The following is a 19,997-nucleotide window of genomic DNA, read 5'->3' as shown; positions in this document are numbered from 1 at the left end:
GGCTGTGACAGGGACTAGTTACAGACAGAAGAGTGCTGGAGTCTCCTCAAGATGCCAAACTCTCAGAATGCAGCATTTACTAGAGGTGATGATTCCTCACACATACATATCAAATATAATCACTTTAAAGGTAAAACTAACTCTACAGGTTACTCTAAGATATTAAGGAATTACAAACTGCCTCGGAAATACTTGTAAAAGTCCCCTATTAAAATACAAAATTAACTTTTAATAAATAAGTTCATGCTCTCCTGAAAGCTTAAAAATGACATATAAAGAAAAAATGGGCTGGACGCGGTGGCTCACGCCTGTAATCCCAGTACTTTGGGAGGCTGAGGCGGGTGGATCACAAGGTCAGGAGTTCGAGACCAGCCTGAGCAGCATGGTGAAACCCCGTCTCTACTAAAAATACAAAAATTAGCTGGGCGTGGTGGCACCTGCCTGTAATCCCAGCTACTCAGGAGGTTGAGGCAGGAGAATCATTTGAATCCGGGAGGTGGAGGTTGCAGTGAGCCAAGATGGCGCCACTGCACTCCAGCCTGGGTGACAGAGCAAGACTTTGTCTCAAAAAAGAAAAAATGGTACCCCCCAAAAAATAAAAATAAAAATGGTCAGGCCAGGAGCATAATCTCTAGGATTTACTTGATCACAAAGTGCTCAAAAAGCCAAGGCCCCGTGCAATCCATTTATATTTCAGTGACTGTTTTTTCATCTGTAAAATAGGCTAAACCACATAAGGAAAATAAGTGTAGGCTGGGCAAAGTGGCTCATGCCTGTAATCCCAGCACTTTGGGAGGCCAAGGCGGGCAGATCACGAGGTCAGGAGATCGAGACCATCCTGGCTAACACAGTGAAACCCCGTCTCTACTAAAAAAAAATACAAAAAATTAGCCGGGCGTGGTGGCAGGCGCCTGTAGTCTCAACTACTCGGGAGGCTGAGGCAGGAGAATGGCGTGAACCAGGGAGGCGGAGGTTGCAGTGAGCCGAGATCGCGCCATTGTACGCCAGCCTGGGCGACAGAGCGAGACTCCATCTCAAAAAAAAAAAAAAAAAAAAAAGGAAGTCTAGAACCTGAGTTCCCATAGAAGGCAGCCAAAATGATTTGGATAATTCAAGCTAAAAAATGTCATTCACATCTTGGTTTCTCCTGAATTATTTAGGCAATCTGAGATTTCTTCATAGACAGAAATATAATCCCAAGCTAGTTTGCCAAATCTGTGGTGGTTTTCTACATTGACCCAAGACATGCTGCAACCATTAAGTTCTAATCAAAATGTTTATTAATCTTGTAACTGAAGAAAATAATCATTACAAAACTCCTACCTCAGACTGCTGTAAAAGCTTTGAAGTTCTGTGGGATGTACTGACTGCAATCTCAGAAATGTTTTGTTTAGCTTTGTAGATGGCCCCAGATGATAAAGCTTTGGCAACAAATGCTGCTTGCCCTGTATAAATCCCTTAGATGTCTTGTATGTAGAAGGGAGACCTACTAGATTACCTAGCGTCATCAGATCATAACATATATATATGGTATCTCAAGCTTACTATTATATATATGTTATATATACAGAGTCTCACTCTGTCGCCCAGACTGGAGTGCAGTGGCGTGATCTCAGCTCACGGCAACCTCCACCTCCTGGGTTCAAGCGATTCTCCTGCCTCAACCTCCTCAGTAGCTGGGATTACGGGCATGCACCACCATGACCAGCTAATTTTTGTATTTTTAGTAGAGACGGGGTTTCACCATGTTGGTCAGGCTGGTCTTGAACTCCTGACCTCATGATCCGCCTGCCTCAGCCTCACAAAGTGTTGGGATTACAGGCGTGAGCCACCGCGTCCAGCCTAAGCTTCGTATATTTGTAAGTATATCCTTTCCTTTTGAAATTTTCCTGTTAAATAATGCTTTTGGTTCCTTTAGCCCAGCCTTGACTACTAATTGGCAAGGATTCAAATGATCTCCCCAATTTTAAATATCCGTGTATTACAGAAATGTTATCAATTTTCTTCTCCTCCTACCAAGGATTAGTATGATAATGAATTGAGCTTCTTGTCAAGAAAAATGCTAAGTTCAAAGTATTATTTCTTTCACTTCTAATTACAAATAAGTTTTACCTTTTATTGTATTCCATTATACAATTTTACATAGTACCATTATTATTTTAAGCAATAATTAAGCAAATTGAACTACTGTTTTTGAGCTCTACTTTTCAGCATATAGATTTACCTAAAAAAGTACAAACCAAGCACAGTGGTGCAATTTTCCAGGCACTTTCAAGTTGCTTATTTACAAATATGTAAGCACCCTGTTGGAACACATGAAAATTTTGGTGTCGAGAAGAAACACTCCATGTATATCAAATCTTTAAGTTTTAACATTTGCACAGCTCCAAATATTCCTGAGAAAGGTCAGTCTCATTGTCACGTACATCTGCATTTCCTCAAACTTCAGCGTATCTTGGGGAACCATAACCTCGGTCACTTGATGTACCACTAATTGCACAAAATACATGCAATGTGTTGCTCATCCAGGGAGAATGCATTGTGTCTTCTTGTAATATCTAAAACAGAAGAAATCAGCATGGTTATCATGAAGCAAAATAGCCACTGCCAAAAAAAGAATGTGTATATGAAATTGCAGGCATATTTCAATTTATCACTGACAGTTATTTAAAAAGACAGAAAGCAGAGAGAGCAAAGAATAACATTACCGACTTAAGTCTTCAAAGCTGTATTACAAAGGCAGCATATCAAAAAAGCAGAAAAGATCTAGTTACTCATTAAGAAAAACAAAGACTGTAAAATGCAAAATTCAATAAAAAGCGAGAGGTAACACAATCTTTAAAATATTTTTTAACAGATGGTCATAACAAGAGCTCTAAATGGTAGACTCTGATATGAGTTTATGAATGATCTAACACAGTGGTTCTCAGAATCATCTACGGGACTTTTGAAACATGCAGATACCTATGTTCCTTCCCTGAAGACTTGAAAATAATAGTAAATGAAGATAAAAGTCTTAAGTGCATATTTCTAAAGACACATTATAATTGTATAAGCTAATTGATACAGAAGATTTTTCTTGGAAAGGAAGAACTTCATAAATATAAAATTTAAAGATTGTATTCCAGTAAGTATATAAACATAGATATTCATATTAGTTTAAATATTTTTTAAATGATCCATTTTGTGTAATCCAAAGAAAAAGCAACAGAAATCTTGTGCTTAAAGTAGATTGAGGTAAAAAACGCTATATACATTATTATATCCACTCTCTTTACCATAAAGTCCTAACTTAGGTCTCAAGCTTTCAATATTTGGTTCTCAAGTTAGTTGTGAAACTTCAGTATTAAGCCCACAGATTGATCTATAGTGGCAGTATTGAGACATATCATTTGTGTTGCTACAAATCATAAGGCTTAAATAAAATTTATAATAGAGAAATTTCCTCTTACAAAAATATTAACTCATGACACTAATCTGAAAGCATACTAGAATGTTAAGAGATGAATAACTGATTATCTATGCTGGTCAGATGTGACAGGCAAGGAGGGTACTTATTGCTAAGAAATTACAAAACATACCCAACAGATGCCACAATGACCACCCCCAACTCTATCTGAGAAATCTGTAATTTATAGCTTTATGATAATATAAATCCTTTTAAAAATCAAAAGCAGCCAGGCGTGGTGGCTCACACCTGTAATCCCACCACTTTTGGAGGCCGAGGCAGGTGGATTACGAGGTCAGAAGATCAACACCATCCTGGCTAACATGGTGAAATCCCCATCTCTACTAAAAACACAAAAAAATTAGCCAGGCGTGGTGGCACGTGCCTGTAGTCCCAGCTACTTGGGAGGCTGAGGCAGGAGAAATCACTTGAATCTGGGAGGCGGAGGTTGCAGTGAGCTGACATTGCGCCACTGCACTCCAGCCTGGGCGACAGAGTGAGACTCCGTATCAAAAAAAAAAAAAAAAAAAAAGAAAAAAAAAGCTTGAAGAAGTTTTTGAAACGACTATATACTTCGGTATTCTGTAACAGATTACACTGAAAGGGGACAAGGAATATCCAGTCATGTCTTTTTGTCAAGTAATCATTTATGGAGCTCAAGAGAATATTTCAAATTTCAGTACACATTAACACTTGTCTTACTTTTCAGTGTTAATATATGCCTCACAGTGTATGACTACAAAGTGGCTCTCTTTTATATGAAACTCAATTCACTACAAAGTCAACATTTGCCAAAAGTAAGGCACACCCAAATATGTTTCATAATGACAGGATGGCTTGCATAAATATAAGCCAATAGAAACTAAGAGTTTTCTTGGTTAGCTATCAATGTACAATATTAAGAGTCTAAATTATTGGTCTCTATATCTAAGAGAAATAGCCATGTTTTATGGGAATAACTGATACAGACAAGTGGGAAATACGACAGTAGATTTGAAAAATCCATGCTTCAAAAGGAAAACAAAATTTTATAAAATGACCACTCAGAATATCTTGATTACAGTAATAACAGTACATTGAATAATTTGTTTTCAATTTGAATAATTTAGAGTTCAACACTAGGTCATGCAGCTGCATGCAAATGAAATAACTGTAATATAGTAGATACTCACTTAAAATAGCATGTGCAATTGTCTTATATCTTTTGTGAAGGAGGAATTTTTGCTGCTTTTTCTATACATTATGAGGAATAGAAACTCATCAACTAGACAGTTTCTAAAAACAAACTATGTAATCTATTTGATAACGGTATACCTCAGTTCAACCTCTTGCCTCTGACACTGGAGCACAAAAAACAAAATGGTTTCTTACAGATAACTGCATCACTAACCACTTTAGATAATTGTTTAGATAATTGTTGCAAATTTGATTTGTATTGTATCACTTAAATGATTAAAGATAATATGAAAAAAGTTTAAAATATAGACTTAATAACTTTAAGGTTATGCATTTTGAACCATTATATTTTGCTAAGCAACAATTTTGGGACCCGCAGATCATGTTTTCAGTTTTAGTCACCCTAATACTTGCCTGCTCATGGATAATGTCAGATAATTCTTTTACCATGTCTCTGAAATTTGACTTTAGCCCTTCATGGTACTCAATTTGATCTTCTTTAATTAGCCGCTCATTTAGTTCAAGTGCAATGCTGCATGCTTGTATAAATTTCCTGTGGATGAATATCAAAGATAAAGGTCTTGTTATTTATTCTTAGGAAGTATCACTGACAATCCATTTGATAACTCAGTTTAGCCATGGCTTGCCTAGGAAGAAGATCAGAATCCTCTATTTTCTCACTGTGCATTTATTTCTTAATGTCTCTTCCTAAGTCTGAAATGCCTTCTTTCCTTTCCACCTTTGCCTTATGGTTTCATTTCTTATCTCCTTCAAGACTTGGCTCAAAACACATACCCTCTGGAAAGCCTACTTGCTCAATCATTTCCTTGGCATTCTATCAGCTAAAGTTGTGCTGACATTAATTTGCACCTGTAGATAATGAGTCATTCATTCAAAAAGAATTTATTTTGAGCTTACTATGCGGCTAGTACAGTGCTGGGTGGTACAGGTATGAAGGATCTTCCCTGGGCTGCTAAGAAGGAGAACAGAGAGTTGATGACCTATCATAAAAGTCTTTTTCCATTATTTCATGTGTTTATGTTTAATGTCCACAATTAGAGTGTAGGTCTTAGGGGACAAAGTACTTCATTGTCCATTTGTTTTATATCCCTGTCATAGCAACAAATAGTCTTTTGCATGTACCAGGCATTAATACTGGTGAATGAATGACTACTGGTTACTCTGCACTCTGGAACAGCTGATAAAACACAGACAGGAAAAGTAAACAAAATAAGTCGGGAGCAAATGAGTGGATAGGTTATCATCTTTCTCCTTAGTCCATATTACTCAACTGTCTCTCTTCTTCTGAATGAAGACTTTTATATATTAAAGATATTTCTCTAATGTAGGAGCATTCATACATGCCTAAGCTTACAGAGCCGCTCACCGAAGACAAGATATTGCATGCCCTAGTTTGGCAGAGTCCAAGTAGAAGTAAGGACAGGGGACTGGAGTGAGCCTATGCAATCTTTCCTGCCCCACTTCTATTCCTACCCCAAATGGTCTGAAATGCTGTAACAGGAGGTCAATTGGGTGAAGAAGGAAAGCACATAAGGAACATAGGCTTGTGTTTGTGTCACTTAAAATATTCAAAGCAATATAGTAAACTGGCATATTTAATCTCTTGGGTCACTAGGGTATTGTTAATGTCCTGCAGGATGAAACTGATCACACATTTGCTCAAAGTGCCATTAGGAGGTCACTTAGATATTGTAAAAGACCACAGAGAATGTCCCTTTTTGGAGGGGCATTATTTGGTCAATACTTTGTTGTTTTTTAAAAGAAGAAAATAGAGAAAAAGAATACGGGTCTAACCTGAAAACTATAAAACACTTACCTAAACATGTCTTTCAACTCACTCACTTTCTTAGGTGGATACTTGCTAGCTTGGCTGTCATTTAAGAAAGCTCTTGCATATGCTAATGGACCAGCATTGACCTATATTACAACAGAAGAAAAATGAGAGTGTTTCCAGAATGCAATAATCAAAATAAGTTTTGGCATTTCTCTTTTTTATTAAAAATCCCAAAATATACAAGAAATCCATATCTGAGAAATATATGCTTATTACAAGTTTATTTCAAAAAACCATTAACTAAAGAAAATAATCTACAAAGATGATATTCTAGTAAGTTAGTGATTTCTGATATGTACATACAGGGCTTCGCTACAGTCATCGGACTTATGTTAAAGTCCTCTGACATAATACAAAACTTTTAAAAATTCAATGTAATATCTTCATTAAATGAACAAAAAATAATGCACATGTTTTTGCACTTAGTAAGTGCCCAACACATAATTACAATTAATGCTTGCTCTGTGCCCTTATAAAACCAAAAGAAACATCAAGAAACATTCAATACATGTTGGATGACCAACGTACCTGCACAGAAACACAGCCCTGCAATTTAAGTTGGAGCTGAATCATGTCCACGTCAGTAGAGGAGCAAAGCTTTTGCAGCTCTGCAGTTTTATCTTTTATTTCATCAGTGGCAACATCAATTGGTTTTAAATTAATCTGCTGTTCACAGTTAATAGGAATCCTCTTCTTCACGTAAGGAAACGAGTTTGAAGCTATTAAAATGTTAAGATTGATTTACTGACTTTAGAAAATCATTTGTTCAAACAGCCAAATTAAAGAAAAAACTCTGTTGTGCTTAACTCTCCCCATCCTTTATCTAGAAGATGACTTAGGGTCCCATATAGTACTTCAGGATTCAGAGAGAAATTCTCTTTATGAGACACCTCTGGGCAATCATGGATGACGTATGGGAAAATGATGGTTTATCACATGGACGTGCTTGTGCAAACTTGTAACTGAACAGCAGAACAAATAATAATTAAAATTTCAGTTGTATGTTCCAGCTGGCCAGCTGCTACTCGTGTATGCTGAAAAATACCAAGACAAATAAGAAGTTAACATGTAAAATTGTACTTACTTGTCAAGATTGTACGGCGTTTGCACTGTTCTTCTATACAGCCCTGTTTTTTGCCTGATAAAGTGTAAGGGGCCTCAAAAACAAATCTGCTGATATTATGATTTCTTTCAAACTCGGTCTTCCTTTCTGTGAGTTCTTTGTCATCAAAGTAAGGCTTCACATAAGTAACTTGTATATGAGCATATTTTGGATCAAGCTCTTTGGCATTTACCTATAAAATAAGAAAGTTTTTATTTACTTATTTTATTTTATTTTTTATTTTATTCAGTGGAAGGGAAAAGGAGATAAGGTAACCTACTAACTTCTTTGAGACCAAGTGAGGAACACTGCCATTATAATTGTGTTTCCAATAAAGGGCATCTTCATTCTTCTTTTTAAAAATCACTTACTTCTGATTATAAAGAAGTTACAGAAATCTATTTGGAGACTACAGAAACATACGAAGAAATTAAAAATTACTGTAATTGGCCAGGCACAGTGGCTCATGCCTGTAATCCCAGCATTTTAAGAGGCCGAGGCGGGCAGATCACTTGAGGTCAGGGGTTTGAGACCAGCCTGGCCAACATGGTGAAACCTTGTCTCTACTAAAAACACAAAAATTAGCCGGGCGGGGTGGCATGAGCCTGTAGTCCCAGCTACTCAGGAGGCTGAGGCAGGACAATCACTTGAGCTTGGGAGGCGGAGGTTGCAGTGAGCCGAGATCGCGCCACTGCACTCCAGTCTGGGCGACAAAGTGAGACTCTGTCTCCAAAAAAAAAAAAAAAAAAATTACTGTAATCCTACTACCCAGCAATGATCATTATTCACATTTTTATATATTTCCTTCTCATCTTTCTTCTATGCATATGTATTCAGAAAATTGAGGTCAGACTAAACAGTTTTGATTGTGCATTATGTGAATTACACCTCAATAAAAACACAGGTATCATAGTTTATTTATTTATTTTTGAGATGGAGTCTCGCTCTGTTGCCCAGGCTCAAGTGCAGTGGTGCGATCATGTCTCACTGCAGCCTCAGCCTCCTGGGCTCAAGTGATCCTCCCACTTCAGCTTCCCATGTAGCTGGGACCATAGACATGCACTACCATACCTGGCTAATTTTTAAATTTTTTTGTAGAAATGAGGTCTCCCTGTGTTGCTGAGGCTAGCTTGGAACTCCTGGGCACAAGTGATCCTCCTGCCTCAGCCTCCTAGTGTTGGGATTATAGGCATGAACCACCATGTCTGGCCAATAGTTTATACTATAGTTACTGACATTACTTTTAATGGCTGTATGGATAAACATGACTTATTGGACCATTCTCTCATTAGTGGAGACAGGCTGTTTTCCAACTTTTTGCTATTGTAAATAATGTTCTGATGAACATCCTTGTATTTAAAACTGTGTGCATTTTTTTCTGATTTTTTCCTTAGGATAAATTCCTAGAAAATAAATTGCTTAGTTAAAAGATTTACATGGGGCCAGTTGCAGTGGTTCATGCCTGTAATCCGAGGGCTTGGGAGGCCAAGACAGGAGGATTGCTTGAGCACAGGAGATTGAGACCAGCTTGGGCAACATAGCAAGACCCTATCTCTAAGAAACATAAAAAAATTAGCTGGGGTATGGTGGTAACACACCTGTAGTCCCACCTATTCAGGAGGCTAAGACAGGAGGATTGCTTGAACCCAGGAGTTTGAGACCAGCCTGGGCAACATAGTGAGACCCCGTCTCCACACACACACACACAAAAAAAAAACCCACAAGAAACAAAAATAAGCCAGGTGTGGTGGTGCACACCTGTAGTCCCAGCTACTCAAGAGGCTGAGGTGGGAGGATCGCTTGAGCACAGGAGGTCAAGGCTGCCGTGAGCTGTGATCGTGCCACAGCACTCCAGCCTGGGCGACAGAGCCAGACCCTGTCTCGAAAAAAATTAAAAGCGGCCAGGTGGGGTGGCTCAGGCCTGTAATCCCAGCACTTTGGGAGGCTGAGGTGGGTGGATCACTTGAGGTTAGGAGTTCGAGACCATCCTGGCCAACATGGTGGAACCCCAGCTCTACTAAAACTACAAAAATTAGCCAGGTGTGGTGGTGAGTGACTGTAATCCCAGCTATTAGGGAGGCTGAGGTGGGAGAATTGCTTAAACCCAGGAGGTGGAGGTTGCAGTAAGCCAAGATGGCACCAATGCACTCCAGCCTGGGTGACAGAGCAAGACTCTGTCTCAAAAAAATAAAATAAAATAAAAAGAAAAGAAAAAAATATACATCTTGATAGATTCATATGGACACTTACAAATCTCTCATGCTTTTTAATGTCTAGGTGGTTATATCCATTATATGAGTAATACCACCATTTCTTTAACCATATGGACATTTAGACTGCTTCCAGGTTTTTGCTATATAAATTTTGTGGCAGTGAACAACTTTAAACATATATATTTATATGTGTACATCTACAGGATAAAATGTTAAATGTGAAATTGTTGGGTCCAAGGACACATACATTTAAAATATTGGAAGATATTGCCAAACTCCTCTTCAAATTGCCTTTGCCCTTAAGCAGATTTTGTTCCTTGGCAAGGGAAAAGAATATTTTTAATTTTTATTTTCACAAATTGAGAAAACAATAAATACATTTTAAAGGCTGGAACTGCTTATTATGTCTGTTGCCTGTGGGGAACTACTAAAATATGATACATAACAAACACCAGGAGTCCAGCCACCTGATAGCGGTTTGTCGCTAGCATTCTTTGGCCCAGTTTTCAGAGGCAGAATAAGGTAGAAAACTGCATGTTGCACAGAAAGTCTGACTTTTCATTACCTTTCCATTTATACAGTAATCAATATTGTGGGAACAAGTCTTACACTATCTGGCTGCAAGGGGAGAAAATCTTCTGTTGTCTCAATTCAATGAAACAACACAAAATAGTGAAACTGATAAGGAAAGAAGTAGAGAGTCTTTGCCATATATTACGTTGAAACTACCACCAAATCTATTTTTAAATGTCTTAGGCATATGTTTAAGATAAGGTCATCTCCAAGAGATATATGTAAGTATACAAAGTGAAGAGATTATTTTCGTGGTAGACAATGAAGTGTCTTTACAATAGCCATGGGCTTTTTCACTCTGGTAATGCTTCCTGCTAGCTTTTAAGTGTTCTGCATAGCACTGCGCATATCATAGTCACTCAGTAAATATCGCTGTGGATACAAATCTTGAACTTTATATGTCCTTCCTACCCTTAAAAATCAGCTCTAAGTCTGGGCACACCCAAGGCAACTAAGGACAGTCAGGCATTCCTACAGTGCTTCCCCCAAATCCTGTCTATAGGGAACTATGCATTTCCTAGGAAAGGGCCTCTCTTGCTATAATATAAGCCTTCTCACTATGCCTTGGCAGGGCCTAGTGGGATGGATAACCTTTAGAGCAAGGCTCAAGGATCTCTCCTAAACCTATTTCATTGCAAATGTTAACTACAGTCACTATTACTGAACTAAGGATATCTTAGAATAAAATGTGTGCCCCAAGATGATTTTAATCATGATGTAACGGAGAATAATGATGTACAATAGCATTTACAATAATATCTAACCTTTAGTGAGCATGCTAGCTTGCTATTATTAGTGAATGCTTTTTATGTACCAGGAAAGTGATTATACTTTCCATATATTAACTCATTTAATCCATACAACAACCTCATGAGGAAAATACTACTATTATTATCTCCATTTTATTACTAAGAACGATGAAGCACAGAGAGTTAAGTACCTTCCCCATGGTCACACAGCTAGTGAGTGGCAGAGAGTAGAGATTTGAAACTTGGTATCTCTGACTCCAAAGCCCCTGTTCTTTCTTTTATTATCTGGAAAGCTCTGTTTTCATGCTTCTCTACCAGTTAAAAAAGGAAAAAGTCAGGAGCAATGTACAATGCCTGGAACTAACAAATAATGATTTCAACATGTAGGGTATGTGTTACCTTGTCTGAATCCTGAATTATTTTGACATTCTCCGTACCAAACTTTTCACCATAAAGTTTAACAAGTCTCAAGGAAATTTCTGAGAGGCCAGTGAGCTTTGGTTCTTTATAGATGTACTCCTTTCCATCTTCTTCTTCAAAAAAAGACTATTATAAAGTTAAACAAATAATAACTTATAAATAATATGAGCAAACACAACATTTAAAGAAAATCTACTAAATAACTAGTAATAATATATTTGAAATAAATTTTGAATAATATTACTAAAAGTCCCATGCTTGTATTTACCCTTTTAATTTCAAACACATAAAAATTTTTAAATTCCTGGTAATTTTCAAATTTATAATCACATAAACATATGGCCTGAGGAAGATTTCCAAACTAGGTTTTTTCCTTCCCTGTACACTTACCTGTTTTTTATTTAAAAGTTTTAACTACTATATATTTAATATGTACTTTAAAAAGCTTAACAGAAAATGAAACTGACAGAAATCAAAACCTTTTCTGTTGTATTCTGACCTGAAGGGTTTAGATATGAGAACCAAAGTGAACTTTATACATACAAAAGAGGCTCCCTGCTGTTGTAATAGGCACTCTATCTGGATAGAATCCTAGCTGCTATAGTAAACTAGTAATTCAAAGGTGAATGTTTAAAAAGGAAAACTTTATGAATTCAAGTACACTTACTTGGCCATAAAAGGCAACTCTGAAGAAAGTGCCCAAAAGTCTCTTTTTTGTATGCATAACTTCCAGAATTTTTGTGTAAGCTCCATGAAGAGTTCTATAAACTTGAGTAAGTTTCTGAAAAATAAAAATATACAAATCAGCTTTGTTTTTTGTTTAATTACTAAATGTCTTCAAGATGAATGTACAAAAATAAAAAGCACCAGTATATTCTTTTCAAAATGGTCTTGGTGGGGCCATTCATACTCATCTCCCTTTGTAACAATCAGACAAAGTCCTCAACAACTTTAGGTCTAAGGGTAGAACTTAAAATGGTAAAATAACACTGTATTTCTTTTTAAAAGAAATTTCTTCTAAAAAAAAAAAGGGGGGGATACATGTGCAGAATATGCAGGTTTGTTACATAGATAGATGTGTGTCATGGTGGTTTGCTGCACCTATTGGCCCATCCTCTAAGTTCCCTCCCCTCACCCCCCACCCTACAACAAGCCCTGTGTGAGTTGTTCCCCTCTCTGTGTCCATGGGTTCTCATTGTTCAACTCCCACTTGAGTGAGAACACGCGGTATGTGGTTTTCTGTTCCTCAATAACAATGTATTTCTTAATATCATGCTTCATTTCATTCACATCTCAATGGAAATTTTAAATTTTGAAATACTGTATTATCAACTACTATTTTCTACAGGATCGGAATATTTTTAACTGAAAGGGCAGCCAAATGCTTTGCTTGAGCCCTCAGGTAGAGAGCTATGAGAATAAACAATTCATGTATTTAAAAAGGAAAATAAAATGCAAATATAAAAATAAGCAATGGTGTAAGCTGCAGTGAGGACTGCTTTTATGCAAGTTCACAGATATTTCCAAAGGATATGTTTTTCCGCACTTCCAGAAAAAGAGAGCACGTTGTGCAAAGAACATTATCAAAAATGTGAAAGACGACCTACAGAATGGAAGAAAATATATGCAAATCACAGATCTGATAAGGGTTTAGTACCCAGAATATTTAAGGACTTCTTACCACTCAACAACAAAATATATGCAAACCAATTTTAAAAATGGGCAAATGACCTGAATAGACATTGCTCCAAAGATGTACAAGCAGCCAAGAAGGACACGAAAAGACACTCAATCTCACTGTCATTAAGGAAATGCAAACCAAGACAATGAGGTGCCACTTCACATGCACTAGGATGGATTTTATAAAACAAAATAAAACAAACAGAAAATAAAAAATGTTGGTAAGGATATGAATAGGAATCCTATAACACTGATGATCGAAATGTAAAATGGTACAGCCACTGTGGAAAACAGCTTCGTGGGTCCTCAAAAAGTTAAACATAGAATTACCAAATGATCCAGCAATTCTACTCCCTAGTATATATTCAAGAGAATTGAAAATATATATCCACACAGAAACTTGCACATGAATGTTTAGAACAGCACTATTCATAATAGACAAAAGGTGAAACAACCCAAATGTCCATCAATGGATGAATGGATAAACAATCTGCAGTATATCCATACAATGGAATCTTACTCAGCCATAAAAAAGAATGAAGTTCTGATATATGCTACAACTGATACATGAACCTCTAAATATTATGCTAACAGGCCAGGTGCGGTGGCTCACGCCTGTAATCCCAGCACTTTGGAAGGCTGAGACAGGTGGATCACTTGAGGTCAGGAGTTTGAGACCAGCCTGGACAACATGGTGAAACCCCATCTCTATTAAAAATACAAAAATTAGCCGGGAGTGGTGGTGTGCGCCTCCCAGCTACTGGGGAGGCTGAGGTGTGAGGATTGCTTGAACCCAGGAGGCGGAGGTTGCGGTGAGCTGAGATCATGCCACTGTACTCCAACCTGGATGACAGAGTGAGACTCTGTCTCAATTAAAAAAAAATTATGCTAACTGAAAGAAGCCAGACATAAAAGGTCACATATAATATCACAGGCTGAGTATCCCTTATCTGAAATGCTTTGGACCAGAAGTGTTTGAGATTTTGAAATATTTGCATTGGACTTACCAATTGAACATGTCTAATCTGAAAATCTGATATCCAAAATGTTCCAATGAGCATTTCCACTGAGCACCATGACCATGCTCAAACAGTTTCAGATTTGGGAGCATTTATGATTTCGAATTTTCAGATTAGAGAGGCTCAATCTGTATTCCTTTTATATGACATATCCAAAATAAGCAAATCCAGAAAGCAGGTTAGTGGTTATTGGAAAATGGGAGTGGGGTGGGGAGTAATTACTTAATGGGTATGGAGTGTTTTTCTGGGGAGATGAAAAAGTTTTAAAACTAGAAAGAGGTGGTGGGTGCATACTGAGAATGATAGGATAACAGGATTTCTATACTTTAAAATGGTTAATTGTATGTTATATAAATTTCACCTCAACAAAAAAGGAAAAACACACAAGCTTCTTTCTCTAAAATTCCTCCCATATTATCTTTTATAATTGAGCTCAATTGGAGGGAAATCTTCCTTACTTTGGCTGCTATCTCTGATAGTTTTCAGCCCATTCCATAGAGATACACTGAAAAAGTATGCATCAGTGTTCTACTTTTTGGTTTTGAGATTGGATCTTGTTCTGTAGCCAAGGCTGGAGTGCAGTGTCTCAATCATAGCTCACTGCAGCCTCAATCTCCTGGACTTAAGCAATCCTCCTACCTCAGTCTCCCAAGTGGCCGGAATCACAGGCGTGTATACCATGCTCCAGCTACATCAGTCTTAAACACAATTACTTCATCTATACAGAGTGCTAGGGGATTTATACAGACCCCTACACCCCTCCAAGGAAATAGGAGTAGTTCCCCTGTAGAAAACATCATTTCCTTTAATGTGTAGAGAAGATATATTTTTCTTTCTTCCCTGTTGGTTGGCTAAGTAGCAAAAGGCTCCCTGGGTTTCTAACAGCCAGAACTTCCTTCATCCTAAGAGTCAAAAAATGGGGACTTTATTTTGAAATTACTACAAAGGTTCTTCAGATGTAATGCTTTTATAGGAGGGGTAATGGCAAATCTGGTTTTGTCTCACAGGCTATCCTTTGCCATCTGTATGACCTATACTTCAGCTTATTAATATATTCACTTGAATTCTACTGTGAGTTTTCAGGCATGCCCCATATACACCAAAAGTATGGCAGAGAGAGGAAGACCTAGAATCTGGGAAGAAAAAGTGAGTTTGATCAGAGCCAGTTTGGAGGAGAGATGAAAACACTACTCAGATTATATTAAATCTATGTGTGTTCACTCTTAGAAACTACGTCAACAAGGAAAGGCCTAACCGCTTTATTTAAGAATACATTGCCAGGCCGGGCACGGTGGCTCACGCCTGTAATCCCAGCACTTTGGGAGGCCAAGGCGGGCGGATCACAAGGTCAGGAGATCGAGATCATCTTGGCTAACATGGTGAAACCCTGTCTCTACTAAAAATACAAAAAAATATTAGTCAGGCGTGGTGGCGGGCGCCTGTAATCCCAGCTACTCAGGAGGCTGAAGCAGGAGAATGGCGTGAACCCGGGAGGCGGAGCTTGCAGTGAGCCGAGATAGCGCCACTGCAGTCCGGCCTGGGCCAAAGAGCAAGACTCCGTCTCAAAAAAAATAAATAAATAAAATAAAAAATAAAAAAAAAGAATAAATTGCCTTGCTTTTTTAAAATGGCTTGAATCCTAAATCATCCCTTCCCAGCATAGTAGCAATAGAAATTATGATATGGACTAAGAGACTTGAATATTTAAAAAATCCTGTTTAGTGCTGGTGGCAATTGCTGTGCATTATACTACTATTCTTTATTAACTATACTTTATCAATAGTTTATCTGGCAAGTCAAAATTTTAAAATTCTCATAATAGGGCTATTACTAGTGTATTATTACCTACCCCACTGCCATTTGCCAGCACCTTTAGTCTCTCCGCTAAATTATAAAGAATAGAATCATGTCTATGCCTCTTCCCTGGGTAACATGGAAATTTGACAGCTTTTTGAAGTGAAGGTTTAGCGAAAACAACACTGATTATTTTATGCTCTGAGAGGAAGAGGGGAGGTTGCTAGATGAAAATATTTTCAGGCCGGTCACAGTGGCTCACGCCTATAATCCCAACACTTTGAGAAGCTAAGGCGGGAGGATCACTTGAGGTCAAGAGTTCGAGACAAGCCTGGTCAACATGGTGAAACCCCGTCTCTACTAATAATACAAAGATAGCAGGGCGTGGTGGTGCATGCCTGTAATCCCAGCTACTTGGAAGGCTGAGGCAGGAGAATTGCTTGAACTCGGGAGGCAGAGGTTGCAGTGAGCCAAGATTGCGCCACTGCACTCCAGCCTGGGCAACAGAGCGAGACTCCATCTCAAAAAAAAAATTTTTTTTCAGAACCACTGGTCTAATTTAAATCTCAATTTCTATTTTGGATCTTTTACCCTTAATTTCATTTGGAAAACATAAATGAATATAAGGTAGGATGTTTTAAGTTTTACTTTATTTTCTTTTCATAAGCAGGACCAGAGGAAGTTTTATGTTGTTTTTAATTGACACATAATAACTGTACATATTTATGGGGTACAATTTATGGGGGAAATGTTGTTTCCATACATGCCAACATTGTGTAATGATCAAAACAGGGTAATTAGTAAATGTATCATCTCAAACATTTATCATTCCTTTGTGGTGAAAACATTAAAAAAATCTCAGGATTTAATAGCATTTTTAGGGATTGTCACTTTGAAATTGGACAAATGTGTCAAAATGATAGACTATACTCTATGATAAAATGCAAAAGTCATAATGTAATGAACCTTATATTCTTCAGAGGACACAAGTCGAATAATAGTAACAGAACTATATTACTGTTTTCCCTAAAACCAAAATAAAATACATAAGTCAATGATAAAAATGTTCAAATTGCCTACCTCAAACTCACGACGTTTCTCATAAATTGGAATGATCAACTTGGAAATCTCAGAAATTATTTCATAACGTTCTGCCTTCCATAAGCCATCCACACATTGTTCTAGCAACTCCAGCAAGACCTCCTGCATTAAGAGAAAAATCCAATTAGGAATTAAAAATAGTTTTAGAGTTTTGGACAAATAAATTTTGAAGCATTTCAAGTTGGTAGAAAACAAACAGATGGTACTAAATTCAATGAGATGCACAAAAGGAACATACTTGTGTGACAATATTTTCTAAATCAAATATTTAAAATATTTAAAGTTAAAAACATTCTTAAAAATATAAAATTGATGTTAACAATAGTAAACTATGATTATTTTGTTTATTCACATAATGAAGATGTTAACTATAGTTGTAAACGTTAACACATCGAGAAAGAATATTTTTAAAAAGGGAATATATTGTTTGTTCCAAATTGAGGATGTCTGAATGTCTAACATCTATTATTTTTTATATTAAAACAATATTTACCCATATTAGTCTTAAGAAAATTTGACAACTTTTTCAAGCTATTGTGTTGGTGGTTTAGGTGTTTATTATAATGATTCGATGTTTTTTTAAATTTTTTTAGTTTTTATTTTTGTGGGTTGGTATTAAAATGACTCAGTTTTGATAAAGAACACTTCCCGACTGATGGTTCTAAAATTACTGAGAATGATAGGATAACAGCTCAAAATAGAGATCACCAGCGCTGCCAGAATAACAGTTGCTATAAAACTCTTTTGTGAACCTTCATCTCATGTTCTCAACGATGAAAACATGAAGCCAATTACTGATGCTACCCGTAAGTCATAACAGCTTGTTTCTATCTTAAAGAGATGCACTTCAAACCTGTAGAACTGATTCCTAAAACAGCTCTTCCTGTATGTCCTTTGGAAAATCGAATTCATCTTCTAGCTCTTATACCTGTGTTTCCTATCTCGCCAGTGGCAATATCCTATAGACCCTTAGGTAGCAAACTAAGCACAGTTTTGACTTTATCGTCTGTTATAGGTTGAATTGTGTTCCCTAAAAAGGTAAGTTGAAGTTGTAACCCCAAGTACCTCAGAATGTGACCTTATTTGAAAATAGAGTCATTGCAGATATGATCATTTATGATGAAGCAATACTGGAGTAGGGTGGGCCCCAATCCAATATGACTGGTATCTTTATATGAAGACAGAGACACACAGGGAAAACACCATGAGACTACAGAGGCAGAGACTGGAGTGATGCAGCCACAAGTCAAGGGAAGTCAAGGAACAACTCTTACCACCAGAAGACAAAGAAGGCTTCTACCCAGAGTCTTAGAGGGAGCATGGCCCTGAAAACAATTTGACTGCATATTTCTAGACTCTAGAACTGTGAGACAATAAATTTCTCTTGTTCTAAGCCACCCAATTTGTGGTACTTTGATATTGCAGTCTTAGTGCTACAGCCTGAATGTTTCTGTGTACTCAGAATGCGTATGTTAAAATCCTAACCCCCAAGGGGACGGTATTAGGAGGTGGAGACTTTGGGAGATGACTAAGTCATGAGGGCAGAGCCCTCATCAATGGGATTAGTACCCTAATAAAAAGAGAGTTAGCTCACCCCCTTCCACCACGTAAGGGCACAGTGAGAAGATACCATCTATGAACTAGGAAGTCGATCCTCACCAGACGCCAAGTCGGCTAACACCTTTATCTTCACCTACTCAGCTTCCAGTATAGTGAAAAATACATTTCTGTTGTTTGTAACCTACCCAGTCTCTGGTATTTTGTTATAGAAGCCCAAATAGGCTCAGATATCTACGAAACTATTACACCCTCTTTCTTTACTCATTCTCTAATGAGTTCATCACCAAGTCCTGCCAGTCTTATTTCCTAAATATTTCTCAAGTCTGACCCTTTCTCTCCATTTCTCTCATTGCTAAGGTGCAAAATTTCACTATTTTTTTTTCTTAATTTATCTTCCTGCCTCCAGTCTTAGCCCTTTCAAATACATCTTCCACACATCTGCCATAGGGTTCTGATTAAAATGCAAACCTGAGCGTGCCACTCTCCCTTTCTTAAAATCTGGCAATGGCTCCGCATCACTCACAGAACAACGGACACGCTCCTTCATGTGGCACATAAAGCTTGCAATGATGTGGCTGATACTTCCATAATCTCATCATTCATCATACCAAACTTTGTACTTTATGTTATAACAACAGCGAACTACTAGCAGTTTCCCTGAAGCACAATGGTGTGTCTTAGCTTTATGTCTTTGTTCAGGCTGCGCCCCTCCTCCCTTTAATCCCTTCTACTTGGTTAATCTCTTTAAAACACTTTAGGTATCACCTTTTCCAGGATTCTTCTCCTTATCAATATAAGGTAGGCAAGACACTACACATCTTTTTTTCTATTTCACTAATTTTTTGGCAAAGATTTATCACTATATTTGTACATTATTTACATATTATCTACATATCTGACTTTTCCAATAGGCTGTGATTCTTTGAGAGTAGGGACAATATTTTACTTACATTGGCTTTTCCAGTGATTATTTTAGTGTCACTGGATAGTATATGTGAAATAAATGTTGCTACTTGAATAAAACATCTGTATATTAACATCTGCTAGCCAAATTAAAATTTCCAGCAATTTTGGGACAAACATTGGGGGAATTAAAAATAAGGTGCACACTTAGTATGAATTATCCCAGGAATGTAAAGTTAGGTTACAATTAGAAAAAAAAAAACAATGTAATATACAACCTCATAAACTGAATAAAAGAGAAAAATTATATCTCTTTCAATAGATGCAGGAAAAAAGCATTTACAACACTTAACACCCATTCATGATATTTAAAAAGAACTCAAGAAACAAAGAATAGAAGAGAT

At 37.3% G+C, this 19,997-nt stretch overlaps 1 protein-coding gene across 4 annotated transcripts in view; it reads right to left on the bottom strand.

The window, feature by feature from the left end:
- Nucleotides 1-2,095: 2,095 nt before the first annotated feature.
- Nucleotides 2,096-19,997, bottom strand: part of DOCK11 (dedicator of cytokinesis 11) — a 190,080-nt gene continuing 172,178 nt past the window's right edge. For 2 of the 4 annotated variants that reach the window (XM_031006107.3, XM_055376222.2), the window contains 8 exons: nt 17,110-17,232; nt 12,204-12,317; nt 11,516-11,662; nt 7,564-7,774; nt 7,008-7,198; nt 6,462-6,562; nt 5,039-5,177; nt 2,096-2,558 (listed from right to left, as the gene is read on the bottom strand). In XM_031006107.3, coding sequence (XP_030861967.2) covers nt 2,439-2,558; nt 5,039-5,177; nt 6,462-6,562; nt 7,008-7,198; nt 7,564-7,774; nt 11,516-11,662; nt 12,204-12,317; nt 17,110-17,232 — 1,146 coding nt within the window. In that variant the 3' untranslated portion in view covers nt 2,096-2,438. Of the gene's footprint in view, nt 2,559-2,708; nt 2,727-5,038; nt 5,178-6,461; nt 6,563-7,007; nt 7,199-7,563; nt 7,775-11,515; nt 11,663-12,203; nt 12,318-12,671; nt 13,140-17,109; nt 17,233-19,997 lie in introns of those variants that run through there. The other 2 variants (XM_055376223.2, XM_063703173.1) reach the window with 2 other exon arrangements.

The sequence above is a fragment of the Gorilla gorilla genome, chromosome X (assembly GCF_029281585.2).
Source record: "Gorilla gorilla gorilla isolate KB3781 chromosome X, NHGRI_mGorGor1-v2.1_pri, whole genome shotgun sequence".
Lineage (NCBI taxonomy): Eukaryota > Metazoa > Chordata > Mammalia > Primates > Hominidae > Gorilla > Gorilla gorilla.
The sequence above is the reverse complement of the archived record's forward strand: the minus strand, read 5'-3'. Positions and strand labels throughout refer to the sequence as shown.